This window comes from Elgaria multicarinata, chromosome 4 (assembly GCF_023053635.1).
Source record: "Elgaria multicarinata webbii isolate HBS135686 ecotype San Diego chromosome 4, rElgMul1.1.pri, whole genome shotgun sequence".
Lineage (NCBI taxonomy): Eukaryota > Metazoa > Chordata > Lepidosauria > Squamata > Anguidae > Elgaria > Elgaria multicarinata.
The window spans coordinates 133,668,698-133,687,124 of record NC_086174.1 but is presented as its reverse complement, the minus strand read 5'-3'; the positions used below and the strand labels follow the sequence as shown (position 1 = coordinate 133,687,124).

Here is an 18,427-nt window from a genome sequence, read left to right as displayed (position 1 = left end):
GTAGAAATGGTTTGCTTAAATCATGCTTAGAAGTGGTTTTACAAATTCTAGTTTAGATAACCATGGTTAATATTAACATGTGCTCTGCTCCATGGTTAGCTATGAAAAGGTAAGAGGAGGGCAAATTTGCATGTGTTGCGATTGCTTAAGCAAATTTAGGAGATCAAGTTACATCTGCACCAGCCCAAAACAGGATTTCATGAGTAACCCTTCTGTATTTAAAATTATTGTTTGTTACATGCATACCTGTTATGCATAGCTGTTGAACTTTATTTCGATCTTAGCATAGGGTGGGGAATATATGTGTATATTTTATGAATGTGAATTAATTGCAAAGGGCAAGTGAAGTCATAGCACTTGCTGCCCTTCCCCATGGTTAAGTGACCAGAAATGAGTTGTGGGATCATAGGCTTCTCATCCCTTCATCCTTTGCTGTAGTTTATCATTATATCTGGATCTCCATTAACCATGGTTGATACAAACAGGGCTATGTTCAATATTCAGAATGTGAAACTCTTGTTCAATACTTAGTTCAAATCCTAAGTTAGGAACACAGCCTTGCTTGTTTTCGCTATGGTTGATAACCATGAACCATGGTTAAAGGTGGTGAGGAGAAGTGTCATTGCATAGCCTCCTAACCATCCTTTAAATATGGTTTAGGGCCGACAAGCATTACATGTCCATTGGTCCAAGATTGTTAATATCTCACTAAGCTCCATAGCCCCAGTTTAATGGTAATTTTTAAAACATTAAGGAATAAAAGTTTAAAGGCTGAAAGTGGGTACAAAGATGGATGTTGAAACTATGCTTGCCACACTTATTTACTAAAATGTCTGGGCTTGGCTTCCTTGCTATTTCTGCACTTCTGTTGAGTGGTTCCGAATTACAGAAGGCCTAGAACATGGAACGTGTATCTCTTATGCCATAATTCCTCTATCAAATAGTCTATGCTTGCTACATTTTTCTTTGTTTATACTTACTAAAATGCAATCCAACAGTACACAATAGATGTTCCAACAATTTTTATTATATTACCATTTTCATGCTTCACATTTTGAGCAAGTAGTGTCGCCCTTGGTCTTTTGTAGGTTCTTCGTACTGGAGGAAGTCAGCGCCCTCTTACTCCCAATCAGGGTCAGCAAGGGCAGCAGGCAGAGTCACTTGCAGCAGCTGCGGCAGCAAATCCAGCTTTGGCTTTTGGTCAGGGTCTTGCCACAGGCATGCCAGGTATATAACGAGTTAAGGAAACTAAGATCAAGTTCAAGCTAAATATCCTAATATCTAGATGTGCTCACAGTAGCCTATTTAGCTGTAATCTCTTTATAACTATGTTGTTTAGCTTGGGTAAAAAATTGAAATGTGACTTTCGTTAACCATGTTTACAGCTGGCAGAATATGGGCTGGAGAAATGTGTGCACAAGAAAGAAAAGGTTGGGGGAGAGTGTGTGATGTTGTAGCCTGCTCCCAATCCTTTTAGCACAGGATGTTATGTCGGCATTATCCCTAAGAGAATTCAATTGCCCAATACGAACCACCTTCTTAACACACCTTCAGAGGAACAGGGAATATAATGGCTTTTATCCTAAGAAACATGAACAGTGATCTCGTTGTGAAATGGGGACTTCCCCTTCTTCCTGCTACAGTTCCTCACACCCTCCAAGAATCCACTCTTGAAAGTTGGGTATGATGTTCGGGGGTGGGGGTTGCAGCTGGCATGGCAGAGCCATAAATCTGAGACCATTCCCTTGTGCAAACAGAAATGCCTTCCTTTTGTGTAATAAGCTGTTTGGATTCAAGCCTGTGTGTGTTAATATGTCATATTGACTATTTGTGATAAAATTTAACACAGCTTAGTGCTCAGTCATCAATTTTTCAATGATGATTCTAAAAAATTATATAGTACAACTGATCTTAAACCACATTCATTACACTGGGGCACAATACACATCCATGTTAAAACATGCATTTGGAATGGTTTTGCCTTTTGTTAATGGATAAATTTGTGTCACATGAATGACACTTTAAGGTTTGTAATACTGATTTCATAGTTGTGTTTGTCTGCTTTTATGCACATCACAAAGTGTTAACTGGCTATAATGCAGTACAAAATGTTAATAGCACAACAGCAAGATTTTTAAAGGCAACTTTGATGTGATAAATACATACATATAGTGCTGTTGCTGCTTTGGCTTTAGATAAAATGCTGCTTTGAGCTGCTTTTCTTAAGAACATTTCAGCTCCCTGGCCAATGGGTCATCTGACTCGGTCCAGGGTAGAACCTGTAACTTTATATATCAATGTAGCTTCATTAGGTGGGTGATTTTCCCCCCTTTGGAGAGGAATAAAAGTGGCTGCCGAAAGTAGGATTCTTGGTACATCAGACTTAAATTTCAGGTCTGGCATTGGTTTGCTGGCAAGCACTTTGAACTTGAGCCAATGGGTAACAATAATCTTGGGTGTTTTCTTGACTCCATTTTAAATATTAAGTGAACGCCTAAACAATTGACATTAAAAGATGGGTGTTTTTCAGAATCTAGATTATTGTGTTCAGTCAAACAACTAATTGCTGGCTTCTTCTTTTACCATTGTCAAATGGCTTCAGCGACACCAGTTTCTATTTGTCTTGGTACTTCTAAACATTCATTAAGACAGCAAACCTAAATGCGTGCGTATGCACACACACACACACACACACACACACACGAGAAGGGATATAGTGGGACTTGCAACAGCACAATCCTATGCATGTTGACTTAGACATAAGTCCCACTGTGCTCAGTGCCCCCCTTTCCCCAGTTGTGTGTGTGTAGGATTGTAGCTTTAGTCCTGCACCATCTGTATGACTAAGGTGAGGAGTGGTGGTGGGTTGCTCTTTGTTTGATTCATTATATTTATATAAAGTCTCATTTATGCTATATAGAAAGGATAATTTAAAATTTTAATCATAACTTTCTTTGATTGTGGGAGAATACTTGTACCTTTTAACAGAACTGTTTTAAAGGGTTTATAATTTGAAAGACTACAAGTTATTAAAAAGTGTTCAGATGAGGAACAGAGGGCAGAATCAAGCAATTTTATTTTGTATTTTCTTTTATCTACCTAAGTGCAATTAAAGAGCAAGGTGCCAGAGGTTTTTTCTTCTAGTTGCAGTTAGATATTGTTGAAGATCAGAATGACTTGAGATTGTAAAAAGAGAGGCATGGTAAGCAGGACTTCAAAGAATTAATGTAATTGCTAATGTGCAGAGCCAGGGCCCTGGCAAAATGATGCAGTTGTGGATGAACTAATAACCCTGATGGGATTGTTGTTGAAGGGGTTTAGAGAGATCAGGAGGCTTACATTTGGTATTATGGAAAAGAGAAAACCAATCCAAGGACTGACAATGCTATAGAAAAACATCATAGCCTGTACCTCAGTTCTGACTGTTTATGTTGTAAGGAGCTCAGGATCCGCATAAGGTGAATAAAAATGAACACTCGCACATAATGCATTCCTAGTGAATTATTACTTGCCGCTGATATCAATTTATACACGATAAATCCAAAAGCCACACTGAAAAGTGTTTTGAAAAGTAAGGCATAAATCACCCCCTTTTTTAAAAAAATAAAGTACTCAAATAGCAATAACTTTCCTGTTTTCTATAAATAGCGGTAAAGGATCAGGAACCTTTAGCTCAGATGATTAGAGATGACCGAAGAGATTATTCGTTTGGAAAAGAGAGTTGGCTGATAGTGCGTGCCGGGCCACCATTTGAATACACAACCCCTGATTGAGGGATCGCACTGTGTTGTGTGAACTGGGCCATCATGGGTTATTCAAAGGTTTAAAACCCTTTACATAATTTTACTACTTTGTAGTAAAATATATATAAATAAATAAAAACCAGAATTCTGTCCCTACCATTCACAAGCAGCACACTAATGCACACTGCCTGATGGTTTCTGCCTGGCACCTCCCTCCTTGTGGCAGTGGCTACAGTAATCAGGAATACATGAACAAGAGAAAGCTTACTGGTTTCCTAGCTTGTAGCTCCCCTAACAAATCTGAGTCTGAAGCCAGGGTTTGAGGTTGGATTCCAATTCCTGGTTTGTTTGGGAGCACCAAGCCAGGAGTCAAGTTCAGACATAGCTCTAAGGTTTTTTTTCTTGCTGGCAAGTTCCAGGTTACTATGGGCATTCTCACTGGTGGGAGGACTCAATCAGAGATTCAGCAGTGCGCACAATAAGAGCCAAGACTCTCCAGAATTCTGGCTAATTGTTTTATGCAAATAGGGTCAGTCTGTTTCTTACTCAGAATCCCAGTACAGGGAGATACACAGCATGTTAGGACCATTATCTTTGTACTAACTATAGCACATCTTGACAACCATGTGATTGCTATTTGCTTGTGTATCCAGTGCTTTGTGTAGTGTAAGTTCATTTCTAAAGAGTTTTTGTTATATTACTTGCAACATTTATTCTCTAACAGCCTATTCTACATTCCTTACAGAGGAGCAGTAAGCAGAGTGCAATGAAAGCCTGACCATTTGCTAGCATGTGAAAATGGTAGTGAAGGTAGTAGACCAGAACAGAACAGTTTAGTTTTGTGTATGCATTTGTAATATGAAACTGTGTAATTCCTTTTCTTGGAAGCTTTTCATATTCCTTTGAGTTTATATAGTTTTATTGATTTCAGATGTGTAATGTCCAATGCTGATATCTGCACACAGATATCTGCACATAATCTCCTGTATCCCAATCTCCCTGTTTGATATATTTACTTGAATTAAACTCATGAGCATAATCCACCACTTCTTTGCACACAGATACACATGTGTGGCAGGAGATTCATACAAGACACCCCTAAGCCTTTTCCTCTTCTCCCTGACTGGCCCTTGGCTTGAACACATATTGTCCCAAGCATACAGCAATGCATAGGTTGTGCCAAGCCTACAATGTGTCAAGCATACAGCAATGCAACGTTGGGTGGTCCAGGGCGCAGTTTCGAGCCCTCAGATCTCCCCTCTCCAGGGGCTGCACTCCTGTGGCTGAAATTTGGTGGCATGATGGCAGCAAGTAGGAAGTTCAGAGGGCCATATTTCACTTGAAAACAAGCTTAATGTGTTTTTCTGTTTCCATAATGGTTTACTGCTGAATTTCAGCAGCAAACCGCCATTTTATTTCTTTTTTTTTCTGCCACAAAATTTTAGCAGTGTTGGTGTGGCAGGATCCACACTTGAGGCCATGGGTGGGGGGCTGCATGTGACCCACAGGCTACATGTTAGCCCCCTTCCCAAACTAGTTAATAACTCAAATAGTTTGGGGGGGGATGCACATCCCTATAGAGATCCAATAACTCTACTTTCCAGGAGTACATATGTAGACTACTGCCACTCAGAGCAGAAGTGCCCTGTGCTCTGTGGACATGGTCCTGCTGGTTTGCTAGAATATCTTAAATAGGGCTGTATTTCCAGTGCTGCAGGTTGTTTAGAACTGCTTATGAAAAAAGTGAAGCATTTTGGTCCACTTCAAAAAGGAGCAAACATAAGATACTCTCTCAAACATCTGGGCCAATTGAATAAACATTAGGTTTATAAATACTTCTGGATCAAATACTTATGTTTTTAAATAGTGGCAGTAAATGTGATGTCAGGGCAGTGCTTCCCAATATCTGGAGATCCACTGGCAAGGGCGTGTTCCTGAGTGTTAGTTGACAATATCTCTTTGAACTTGATTTTTTTTTTTTTTTTGTGGAAAGCAATAGAGGTCTTAGGAATAAGAAAGTAAGGGAAATGCGACTGTGCATTTGGAATGTTGTCTGTATCTTTGCTCTTCTCATGCCCCAAACAAGAGAACAGAGGAGGACAGAGCTTGTCACCAAATGAGCTTCAAATTAGGACCTGTAACTAAAAACAGGGACATTAGGTGGTCATGAATTAACCAAATTGCTATTAAAATTTGGTTATATCTACCTACCTGCACACAGTTTCCCACCACAGTTGCTTCTTCACAACTAGCATCCTTAAAGTCTGTGTTATACAGCTCATGCAGCAGCAATACTTTTGTAGTATCCTTTGTTCGGGCTAGGTGATCTTGGGTATTTCTCCATGCTTCAGGGCAAGCTGCCAGGGGAGCCTTGTACTGTGTTGACAGATGAGTGGGCGAAATAGATGAAGGCGGATGGGAGGGGCAGGTGCAATCACTTGTTTGCTCACCTGGGGGCAATTTCTTTTTAGTCTTAGGAAAGCAGGTGAGTGGGCCAAAGTTTAGGCACAAAGAGTAGAACTGGTTCTTCACTTTCAGAAAACAAATAGCAAAGCTATTGGGTTGTTCAGTGTTTTGTTTTTAAACAGATAGATGCAAAATAAAGTGTTTATCCCAAAATAAAGACATTTACTAGTGTGTGTGTGTTTTTGTATTGGCTAGGCTATCAAGTGCTAGCTCCCACAGCTTATTATGATCAGACAGGTGCCTTGGTGGTAGGTCCTGGAGCCAGAACTGGACTTGGGGCACCTGTCAGGTTGGTGGCTTCAGCACCTGTTCTCATCAGTTCTGCAGCTGCACAGGCAGGTAGGTACATCTTTCAGAATTTGATGAAGAATACAACTTCTAAGAGTAATAGCTCTACCCAAAGCAGAGCGTATGCTTTGCATGCAAAAGGCCTCATGTTCATTCTGTGGCATCTCCAGGTAGGGGCAGGAGTGAAACTGGTGAGCCATCGCCAGTCAGTGTAGAGTGAATACTGAGCTAAAAGGAACAGTGGTTTGTTGCTGTATAGGGCAGTTTCCTATGTTCCTATTTGCTTGTTTTGCCCCCACATAAATACAAGAAAGTTCTTTAAGAGTTTGTTTCCCCCAAGCTTTGTGTTTCCTCCATCTCTAAAGGCTGAATTACCATTTTGGGTACTGAATCAGAAGCTTCCTGCGCCTAATGCAGTTCTTGGATATGGGTTTCTGTAGAGAAATACCTGTGTGAACTTAGGGTCAGCACTTACTGGTAGCTATTTCCATGATGACAATACTCCTTAATCATAGAACTAGCTTCCAGTCATAGCTAGTTGTAGATTTGTCCAACCTGGTGCACATTGGCTTTTCACCATATGAAGACATGCCCACGAACCAATTGTTGGGAATGGCTGAATATCTAAACAGCATTTTGCTTACTTCTGTCATACATATGAGAGTTGTTGTGGGAGAGGTCATGGCTCAGCAGCAGAGCATGTGCTTTGCGTTCAGAAGGTCCCAGGTTCAATACCTGGCATTGCCAGCTAGGACTGGAAAAAAACGTGCTCAAAACCCTGGAGAGCTTCTACCAGTCTGTTGAGTATACTGGGCTACATCGACCAATAGTCTGACGCAGTATAGGAAGCTTCTTGTGTTCATATGCTTTGATACCTTGAAGATAAGCTAGGTGTCAGTATTGACTGAATAATAAGAAATGGCGGAATAATAAGGTCAGTTGTTTCTAATGCTGTGTTTGATCCATTGTTTTTTTGTAACTTTCAGTATATCTTGCATTCACTTCTCAAACCACCCTCAAACTGCCCCAATGAGAACTTGCCTTTGTAGGAGAGATTGAGAATAGTAGCCTGTTAAATGATTCTAGAATCCTATTGATAATGATTAGAAACCATGTGTTTTACAGCTGCAGCGGCTTCAGCTGGAGGAACAGCAAATAACCTCACAGGAGCCACAAATGGGCTTTTTCGGCCCCTTGGTGCCCAGCCTCAACAGCAGCAACAGCAAACAAACAACAGTCTACAGTCTAATTCATTTTATGGCAACAATACATTGACCAATAACTCCCAGAGCAGTTCACTCTTTTCACATGGTCCTGGCCAACCAGGAAATACATCTCTTGGCTTTGGAAGCAGCAGCTCCTTAGGAGCTGCTATTGGCTCTGCGCTTGGTGGATTTGGCTCATCTGGTAAGTATTTTTTGTTCTTCCTTTTTAAAGAAGAAAAATAATGAAGAGGATGTATGGATTGTTCTGGCCCTAAAAAAAGCCTAGTCTCCCTTTATGTTGCATTTATATTAAGAATGCTGCATCTGCAGCTGAAAGGAAGGCAGGTTTATTTACAAGACGTTAACACATAATGAACAGTGTTTAGTGTGTTAGTGATGGTAAGTGGTGGCTCACATTTAGGGGAGGGGGCTTTTTAAACATCTTGTTCATGTGATTTGGCCTTGTAGAATTTATAAGCTGCTCCACATTGAGAGATATCGGAGCCCTGTGCAAAAAATTAAAACACAAAACGAAATAGGTAACAATAAAAGCAAATAGGTCAATAAATCAGTGGCTGGAATTTATTCATCTGCCAGGAAATGCTTGCCTGGAAAGAAAACTCTTTAGGAAATGCTTGAAAACAAGGAATGTAGGTGCATGCCTGAGATCAGTTGGAAGGGCATTCCGTAAGCTGGGAGCTGCCCGAGGTCCCTTAAATGTGACTAGAGATGCTTTAGTCTGAGCAGTGGGCAGGAGATATCCTCCCTCCACTACCTCTAGCAGCATCAATTACCAGGAGTATTGTTGCTTGAGGTGAGAAAGTGGTTTTCCTTTCTCAGTGTTACAAGTCCATTCTCAGGAACATCTGGGAGAGTGAGATGAGCATTCTTTTTCCCATCACTGAGGAAAAAGTGAGAAAATCGGAAACAAATACCTTTCATTCCATGTTGCTGTGCGGACACTGTGTCTGTGCAGAGGCAAGGGAACTTTCTTTTGCCATTGTCTCGGAATGCAGCCTCTGGTATTTCAAACACCTTGCAATATCTAGGCTTTACTTTATTCTTTGAACTATTTCAGTTCAAAAGAGCTTAAACATAGTCATTTTCTTTTATTTTCATTGTGCAGTGATCTTTATTGCTTTATTCACAACGTAAAAACATAAGAGCATAAATACCCTTCTAGAATTTGTAAACTTAGATTGGGGAAATGGTTTATTGTTGAAGAAACGTTAACATATGGTGAGACATGTGTTTACATTGCATAGAGATAGGCATGGGTGAAGCACACACAATTCTGTGCACATTACAAAAGAATAGAAGTGAGCTTGCACACCTTGACCTTGGAAAATGTCCCATGTGAAACAATTTTTTAAATGTTTTAGGGAACTTAATTGTACACTTTGACTATTATAGGCAGTTTCCCCAATTTAGTTTTGTAGAGTCCTTATTTCAGCTGGTAGATGTCCATTTAAAATGCGTAGACAGGCAGCATGTACTGTAAAAAAAATGTACCTGATATGCAGGTCTTAAAATGTTTTCAACTGAAAGCTATGAATGGCAAAACTTAGAATTATGTTCCTGTCATTTTTGCATAGGGAGAAGAGTATCCTTAAAACACATTTTTTATGGTAGGCCTCTGAAGATTTTTTGTTTGTTTGTTCAAGTAGTTTAGTATGAAACATATCTATTTATTTATTTTTTAAAAAAACTTTATTTGTAGTCTTGCATTTCTTGGGCACTATTTAATCACAGCCCTGTGCCATTTCAAAGTTAATTCTGCTTAAGGAAATCCTGGCTGATTATATCAATGTAAGTCTATTCAAGTCCTTAATTATGGTGGTGTTTTTTTAAAAAGTATATGGTATTGTTACCACTAGAATAATTATATATATTTATTTTACACTTGTTTTCTCCCCTCCCAGAAGTTCAGAGTGTTGTTCTACTCTCTCCCCCCCCTCCAAAAAACCCCCCAAATCTGAGGTAGGATTAGGTTGAGAGAATGACTTGTTAAAGGCCATCCAATGAGCTTTATAACTGAGCTGAGATTTGGAACTGGGTTACCCACATTTAAGCTCACATATCATTAATCTCTGCTCCACATATCTTAAGATAGCAAAAAAATATTGTGACATTCTAGAAATAAGCTAGCTGATTTGTACCATCTTGAATTCTTTAGATGCCATTGCAGTTCTTTTCTGCAATTCATGAACATGGCTGGAGTGTACTAAAATTATTTTCTAAATAAAAGGGAATTATAGCAGAAATGTGTACACATCTTCACAGAGGGGAAGGTCCTCCCAAACAAATGTACATTTCTTGAATTCGGCATGGCAGATGGTCTTCAGTCTGCTTCTATGTCTGCTTTGAGAAGAAATAGCACTTAATGTGGACATAGTCTGCATTTTTAAATTCAAAGCAAAAGGGGGAATTTGACTAACAAACAGGTGAAGACACATTTTGAAAATAAGTTCAGGGTATTTGCTCACATTTGCTAAATAGGGAGGCAAAATCTCATCTTCAAATATACCTAGGTGACAGGGCCCTCTTACCTTGCTGTCACATAATTTTCGCAAAAAGTGATAGTTTCTGATTTGGAAAACCACTGGTATTTATCCTATAATACTAGACATGCACAAGTACGTCATTAAGCTAGGATTAACTTAAGCTTCTGGTCCATATCTTTATCAACACACCCCAGTTCCTTGTTTAGCCATGTCCACCCAGCCCTATACTTTACATCTGCGGTCCACATCTTTTTACGATCTGCCTTCAAAATACTGTTTGAATTTTTTTCTTTTCTTTTTTTTAATTCAAGAATTATTAGTGCGGTCAGTTTGCATGGTCCTGAGATGTGCAGAACCTAGGGGTAATTTTTAGTGGCAATTGCGGAGTAGGGTGAAACTGGAGTTTAGGGTGTCTTATGCAGAACAAATCCTGAAGTATGTTTAAGCGATCTTTGAGTGGGGTGGGGGTGGGGGAGGGTTCCTCTCAAAATAGGAATTCAGCTGAATAAAGTGAGGGGAATTGTTTGCAAAAATTACTTCAACTTAATATTCAGTTTCATTGGTTCATAATAACACAGTATGACATACCTGACTATTGGTCCCAAAGCCTGACTCCAGAGTATCAAATACTACAAAATTTTACTGAGTCTTGAGTGTATCAAGACTTGGAGATTGCTTAAAATTCTTCCTTATTTGAGGAATGCTTGTACTCATTTTGTGATTTATTAAATCATGTGTGGTTATCACAGTAATTGTCTTCAGAATAATTTTATTGTTATAATTATTGTGATCACATCTGTTATTGCCCAGCTGTAGGTTGGGGCTAGGTTTTCTTTGGTTGACACTGTATGTAATAGGGTCTTTTTATTTCTTCTTCAGTTGGCAGTTCTGCAAGTAGTAGTGCCACAAGGAGAGAGTCTCTATCTACTAGTTCTGACTTGTACAAAAGATCTAGTAGCAGCCTAGCACCCATAGGGCAGCCATTTTACAATAGTCTGGGATTTTCCTCCTCTCCAAGCCCAATAGGCATGCCTCTGCCAAGCCAAACTCCAGGACATTCACTTACGCCACCGCCATCACTTTCATCACATGGATCCTCATCCAGTTTGCATTTAGGTAAAAAAACCAAAGCCCTTTTTTGTTTGTATATGTATGTGTGTATATGTATTTTTATATGTATATCAATATTTTATGTTGGGTTAAAGATGTCAATTTGCCTTCTCAGTAAAACAATGTTGTATAGTGGGACTAGTCCCACGACGTTGCTCAGTGCAGTCAATCTAACTGATGTGGTCATTGAAAGTAATCAGCTATGGGAGCAACACGTTTTTCCATACCACCCTGCAGATTTGCCACACAAAAATGAAAGCCTAAGACTTATTAAAACTAAGATTGGGTTGTTGTTGGTGTTGTTGTTGTGTTGTTGTTGTTGTTGTTTGACAGGCAAAGGTATATTTTCCTTGTATTTGTGTTAAACATGTGTCTGCTTTTTATGGAGTCAGCTTTAGGCTAATGTTTGGTAATGATACAAGTTTCGCACTTTTGTTAAAGAAAAACTCAAGCAAAGTTTGCAGTACTGAAAACTGCTTTCTGAACCAACAGGTTAACGAATTCGCATTAAGTCTTTTAGGAATTCACCTTCAAAACAGGTGAAGGTAATAACGTACTATCTGAGAGGTAAATAACAGTGGTATTTAGTCTATAATGCATTATTTCCATTACACCTGTTGCCTCAGTAATATTTTTTTATATTTGAACCAATGAGAATGTATGCTGGTATTTGGTTTATTTTTAAAAGTTGTAACTAATAACACTACATTATTACATAATTTGGAGGGCATATTTTCAATTTGTAATTACATATTTCCCTTTTAATAATGCTGTAATTAGTGTAAGCCAGCCTTCCTCAACCTGGTGCCTCCAAATGTTTTGAACAACAACTCCCAGCATTCCTGATCATTGCACATGTTGGCTGGGGTAGATGGGTATTGGAGTCCAAACATCTAGGCCACATCAGGTTGTTGAAGGCTGGAATAAGTTATGTATAAACTAGATTTGTATGCTTTACACTTGTAAACTGTACAGTCACTGGACATTTTGGTAGGGAAGGGAATATGAATGAGCTCCAAAATGTAGCTGTGAGAAATGTATCAAAATGTCACACATCTTGTAATGCTTAACATCCGTTTGCTGCATTATGGTACATTACCCAAGTAAATACGCTTACTTTCCAGTGACATGTAAAAATAGGCAATTAGGCATGGTTTGCACAATTAAACAATCTGCAGTTAACCTATGAGTTGTTTGGGAATGATATGGTGGCTCCCAATTGCTCCTCCACTTCCACTTAGCTAAACAACCCAGGCACACCCTGTTCGAGTTGTTTTCCATATGTCTGAATTCAGAACTCTGGGGTGTTGAAGGAGAAAAGTTTTAACCCATGGTTTGTTCTTGGCTTAAAACTCTGGGTTGTTTCCCCCTCAACAACCCAGGAACAGGGCGGCCTTGGGTTGTTCAGCAAAATGGAGGCGGGGAAGTAGTTGTGAGCCAGCACACTCACTCCCACAAATTCCAAAACATCTTTGTCTAATCATGCAAACTGGGCCTTAATGTTTCAGTATGTGTTTACTGCCCCTGTTTCTTTTGAGTGCCTGGCTATGTTTAGGAAGAATGGTACTAAATAAAGCTATGTATGATTTATATTGACTAATGTGAAATGTGTCCTTTTAAAAAATGGCATCCTGAAGCTCCTATCTACAATATTTAAAATTCATAATAAATTATTTGTTTTTCTCCAAAAAATCAAATGACAGTTTTCATTACCTAAATTATGAGTTTTGTGCTTTTGTTCCCCTAAAATAAGACAGTTGCGTAGCTAGAAGATGAAAATGCCACTTATTTTTTCACAAAACACTTAAATGTGGTTCTGTCTACAATAAAACAAGTCGTATCAGATGTTAAACAGGTTTTTGGGGAGGCTTCACATGTCCTGAGTCCTAGGGTTGTCCAGTCTTAGGACCTGTTTGAATGTTGTTTACCATGGAGAAATCTCTATTTGGGAAGAGTCTCAAGTTCTCTTGCACTCCTTGACTATGACTTGGTAAGCACATAACATTAATCCATCGTTTTTTTAACCCATGGCTTGTTGCCATACCCATGGTTTGTCTGGCAGATGATCAAACAAACCATAGTTTGTTTCCTCAATCTGTGGGTTGTTTGTTTCCCTTCTTCGCTCTCTCACTCCCTGTATACCAAATGTCTTTGTGTTGCTGTAGGACTGGCATATAGAAAGGCTAGTTTTTTTAAATCACTATTGCCTTCTGCCTCTGTAGTCTGGTGAAACAATTCATGAAAAACCCATGGTTTAGGTTTCACATATAATGACAACCTATAATTTAAGCAATCCAAAGTTCACAGTAACAAAACATGGAGTCTTTTTTTGGATTGTTTGTAGTTAACAAATGTTGGTTTAAAAGTGCAGCTGCATTCATACTTCATGACAACTCAGAATTCAACAACCCATGGGTTAAATAAACTGAATTAGTATTATGTGTGAATGCATGTAACAACTATCCATCGGTTCAAGAACCACACAAGCACAAGCACAACCACTACCACTTTTACTGAACAATCCATTTTCGGTTTCTTCATAGGTTGTGGAGTGTGATGTCTTAACCAAGACCGATGAGTTGTTTAGGGGTGAACCAGCCAGTGGTTAACCTATGGTTTGTTAGGAGCATAATTGACCCCAAGGAATGAGATTATTTCCCTATAAATAATGTCTGATCAAGCCGAGTGTACTCTGGACTAAAAGATTTAAATTCTGCACTGATCATTCAAACTCTACAACAAAAGTGGAACTATATAACCTGCATAAATTGTATCAATTAAGCATTTCTTATTTTGCATCGCTTCATGGCTTATTCTGCTGACTAATTATGGAAGGAGCAAAAGATCTACTCGGAGCACTGATGCTTTGCTTGCTGGAAGTCCTGGACTCAGCAGCTCCTCCAGCTTTTTAAGTTGTAACATGCATGGATCAAATGCTTTTAATTATGTCTTCAGAGCCATATCGGCTTAAATTTTAAAATTAAAAATTAAAATGTCTAAAAACTTAATAGGAAGTTGGAATCTGTACGCAATACACATTCTGTAGCTTTTTGTCCTTACAGCAGGCATGAACAGTGGAATGAACAGGACCTTTCAATAGAATTTAGTACAGAAGCTTGAATCCATGCAGACTTTAAAATAGCTTTGTTTTTAACTGTAGTGTGTAATTTAAGACAGTGGCCAGTTTTCAAGTGATATTATTCTCTTTTCGTACAGTAAAAAAAAGACTATAATAGCTTATCCCCTTGATGTCAGTTTAGAGAGACCACAAATTCTGAAGAACGTATAGAAAGATTGTATTGTGCTTTTGCAAAGTTAAAACAAATTTGTTCATGAAATGAATTGTAAAAGAGCATTTGAACACTTTAAAAAAAATTTAAGGTAGTTAAAATGTAATTAAGCATATATTAAGCTATCAAATCGGGATAGTGGGGTGTGTGTGTGTGTGTGTGTGTGTGTGTGTGTGTGTGTGTGTGTCATTTTTGCCAATTTCCTCCCCTTCTCCCACACTATTCTAGAGGGTCCCCCATTCATCCGGAGCAGTTTTTTTAAGGGTCATAGGGGCAGGGCAGGGATTAGTGGATCCTCCCCTGTTCAGCCAGCAGAAATACTGCTGCATCAGAAGCCCTTAATGGATGGAAGGACCTCTCAGAAGGAAAAACTAAGTTTCAAAAATTATGTTAGCAAAATTTATGTTGCATGCCAAATAGTATTTGTAGCGATAGTTGAATTTAAAGCAGGAAAGATTATAGTTTTGAACTGATGAGGGCCACGATCTGCTATTATTATTATTTTGTTAACTGCTGCCACATGGACAAAGAATAACCGGAAACATCTCTGCCTTGAATCATAAAAGACAGTTTCTCAGTCTTCTGCTTCCTCACCTTAGAGAAAATTTAAAGGTTCAAACCATTGCTTCAAGCCAGTTAACGGGGGTTCAGAATACAAATTCATTTCCTCTTTGTTCGTTAATCTTTCCTCTACCCTATTTTTAGAGATGGCTCTTCCCAATATTTTTACTCACTCCCTGCTTCTTTGCCTTTCTTTCATCTTACACTGTTCCAACCTCTGCTAGGGTTATGCCTGCCATTGTTCTGTTGCTGCCTTCCCTTCCACAAATTTTAATAAATGTAGACACCTCCCTTGTAGGAAACCGTTAACATGTTCTTATGGAGATAATGGCAAAAATATCAACTGATTCTTCATGTCACATTTTATAAAATGATTGGGGCAGGATTTTCTGTAGAAGATGGAAATGAAAGCAAGATTATGTTCATTTGGTATTTATGAGTAGCTGTCAAATATTAAAAGAAAAAATTGTTTCCAGGGACAATTTTCCAATTAAGATTAGTAAGACATGTTCATATCGTGAAGGATCACATAACCAGATGCAGATCTGGTCACGCAACATTTACACTTAGTAATCTTGGTTACTCAGTAAATTAAAACTGGTGGAAATATTTATCTACTTAGCATCATGGACTTGTTTTTTTAAACAAAAATGTGTGCAAGATAATTCCTAATTTGTCAATTATGCCTTGATTGTGTGCGCTAATTACATCATCAAGTTTATGGGAACTAAATTCTTACAAATATCTATCACCATTCCAGCTGAAAATATGAATTCTTACATGTAGATCAATAATACGGACTTTAGATTCCATGCTTTTGAAGTACAGAAAATGGTAAATAATCATTTACTCTTAACTATTAAGCAAATGTTGCTGCCACCTTGTGGCTTTCAAAATGTTGCTGCATTGAACCTGTTACCTACATGCCCAGATTTCAATCAGTATTTAGTTTTTAGATAACCATATTAATAACACTGCAGCATAAGCTTCCTCTTGTATACAGGCTAATCTCCAGAACAAGAATTGATATTTTTTGTCCCCCTGCCTCTTCAGAAATATTCACACAAAGCTGCTTCACTGTTCTGTCCCTTCCTTTTCTGTGGATGTTTAAGCAAAAGCAAAATTAATGTTTATTATTATTTTACTATGTCACATGTGCATTATCTATTTGTCACTGTGTCTCTAAAGTTAGGCTTTTTATAGAACTTAGAAAAATATTGGCTGAAGCCTTGGATGGTTTGAATAGGGTATAAAAGTGAAGCTCAATAGATGAGATCCAGAGAACCATGAGTAGAATTTTTCTCACAGAATGTGGGGTTCCCATTACCTCCTTCCCAGTATGGTCCGGGGAGCTCTGCCTTAGTATGGTACCTCGCATGCAGGGGAGAGAATCAAGAGAATTTTGATGTCCTCACTTTGCGCAAGTACTGTAGAAGTACCTTCTTTTCATGCAGTAGGCTCTCTGGATCATATCCTGACCTGGTTTGCACAATCATGGAGGGTAAATAAGCCATGGTGGTTATTATCTCCTTCCTAGAGGGGATTAGCATAATTACCCCTGCTAGTACAGCTTGTATTGTGTAAACTCAAGCCAGGGTGGCTTGTGACCATTGGTGACAAGCCACTCAGAACCCTACAACAGGACATGGATTCTGGGTGGTTTGTTATCTACAGCAATAAGCCACCTTGGTCAGGTTCGCATGACACAACAAGCTGTGCTAGCAGGGGAAATTATACTAATCCCCTTGACATGTGATGAGCATGTGCAAGGAGGGGAAATAAGCTTGCATGTCTTATTTCTCCTCCGTCATCATGCAGATTCAACCCTGTCTTGAAACTGAAGTAGCAGGTTAAGCTGTTAAACTTTGTGATGGTGTTTGGCTATAAGCAATTCGGTTTGTATGTATATTTAAGCTTATGTATGAATTGCTATTCATCCCATTGGCGTTACTCTAAAGCCCTAGACTTCTGTTCAGTCTAGCACAATTTTTTTTAAAAAAAATGCCTTTCTCCTTTAACAGAATGTATTACATAAGGCAATAAACATACTTTCTGATTCGCTATGAACAAGTGCCACAAATGCTGGAGAGTTTTACTTGATCGCCACAATACCTGGGTAATAGCATGATGTATTGACAGTGGGTTAAATGTGTGTGGAAGTTGAGTTCCCTGGCAGCCCCCACTCCCAAGGAAGAAGAAAGGTTTATTGGATAAGCATCTGCCTACTCACCTAGTTTGCTGTGGCTGCGCTGGAGCAAGGGCAATGCCTCCTGCATGCGTGTCGCTTCCACCTGATAGCTAGCGTTGAAAACAACCCAGGAATGCTACAAGCAAACCCAGCACTCTAAGTTGTTTAGAGTTTTAATCTAACACCAAACCGTAAAACTCTGGGTTACTTAACCCTAAATAACTCAGAATGCTAGGTTCACACATCATGACAACAACCCAAGGACAGGACATTCCTGGGTTATTTAGCAAAGTGGAAGCAGGCAAGCGAGCAGCAGCCTGTTCACTCCCACATGCTCCCAAACAGCCAAGGTGTTTGTGTGAAGCGAGTCATAGACTATTCCTTAATTTATCTATAGGTTTAGGCCAAGTACTTAAATTAAGTTGGCATGTTTTGAGAGCTGGCTAATGAACAAGGTTGAAAATTTCCTGTTTGCAAACACTTCACTTTTAAAGGTGTCCTCTAGAAGCAACTGTTTCAGTATGGGAGGTTAAAGCCTCAGGTTGATTTAGGAACATGCATGAGGTGGGGGTTCAACATGGGCATTTTGTGAGAAATGGTTACAAAAAATGGAAATCAAACCAGGGTTTTGCTTGAATATGTCTTTAAATACACCTTAAAAGCACAGTTTTAGTTTTTCATTTTTCGTTTTAGTGCTTCCATTTTTTTCTCCCATGTAAACTTAATAATAGCAAATTAGGAGGTCATTCTGCTGAACTATTATGTTAATTCCTTAGAAAAGATATAGCCTATGTAATGGGAGGTGTAAAGCTATTTACATCTTGATAGTGTGCCATAATATGAGAGAGGCTGGGAAGGATAGTTGAGTGTTTGCTTTAAATCACGTTTTTGACCTAAAACAAACATTTATGCAGACACCCATTTTGTCCAGTGTTAAAAGTTTTCTTTTGCGCAAAAGGCACCAATGTCCAAAAGCTAGTTGTGGGGTTCTTGTTTTATGTTGGGAGTTGCCTTCGTTAATTTTATTGCTTCTTGGCCCTCAGTTAAAGAAAAAAAAAAGACTTGCTTGTTC

At 38.9% G+C, this 18,427-nt stretch overlaps 1 protein-coding gene across 14 annotated transcripts in view; it reads left to right on the top strand.

Annotated features, from left to right (window-relative positions):
• PUM2 (pumilio RNA binding family member 2) overlaps positions 1–18,427 on the top strand; it is a 70,519-nt gene that overhangs the window by 34,467 nt on the left and 17,625 nt on the right. For 10 of the 14 annotated variants that reach the window (XM_063125213.1, XM_063125204.1, XM_063125205.1 and 7 more), the window contains 4 exons: positions 1,089–1,227; positions 6,405–6,548; positions 7,623–7,904; positions 11,086–11,322. In XM_063125213.1, the coding sequence (XP_062981283.1) occupies positions 1,089–1,227; positions 6,405–6,548; positions 7,623–7,904; positions 11,086–11,322 (802 nt within the window). The remainder of the gene's footprint in view (positions 1–1,088; positions 1,228–6,404; positions 6,549–7,622; positions 7,905–11,085; positions 11,323–18,427) is intronic. The other 4 variants (XM_063125212.1, XM_063125211.1, XM_063125210.1 and 1 more) reach the window with 2 other exon arrangements.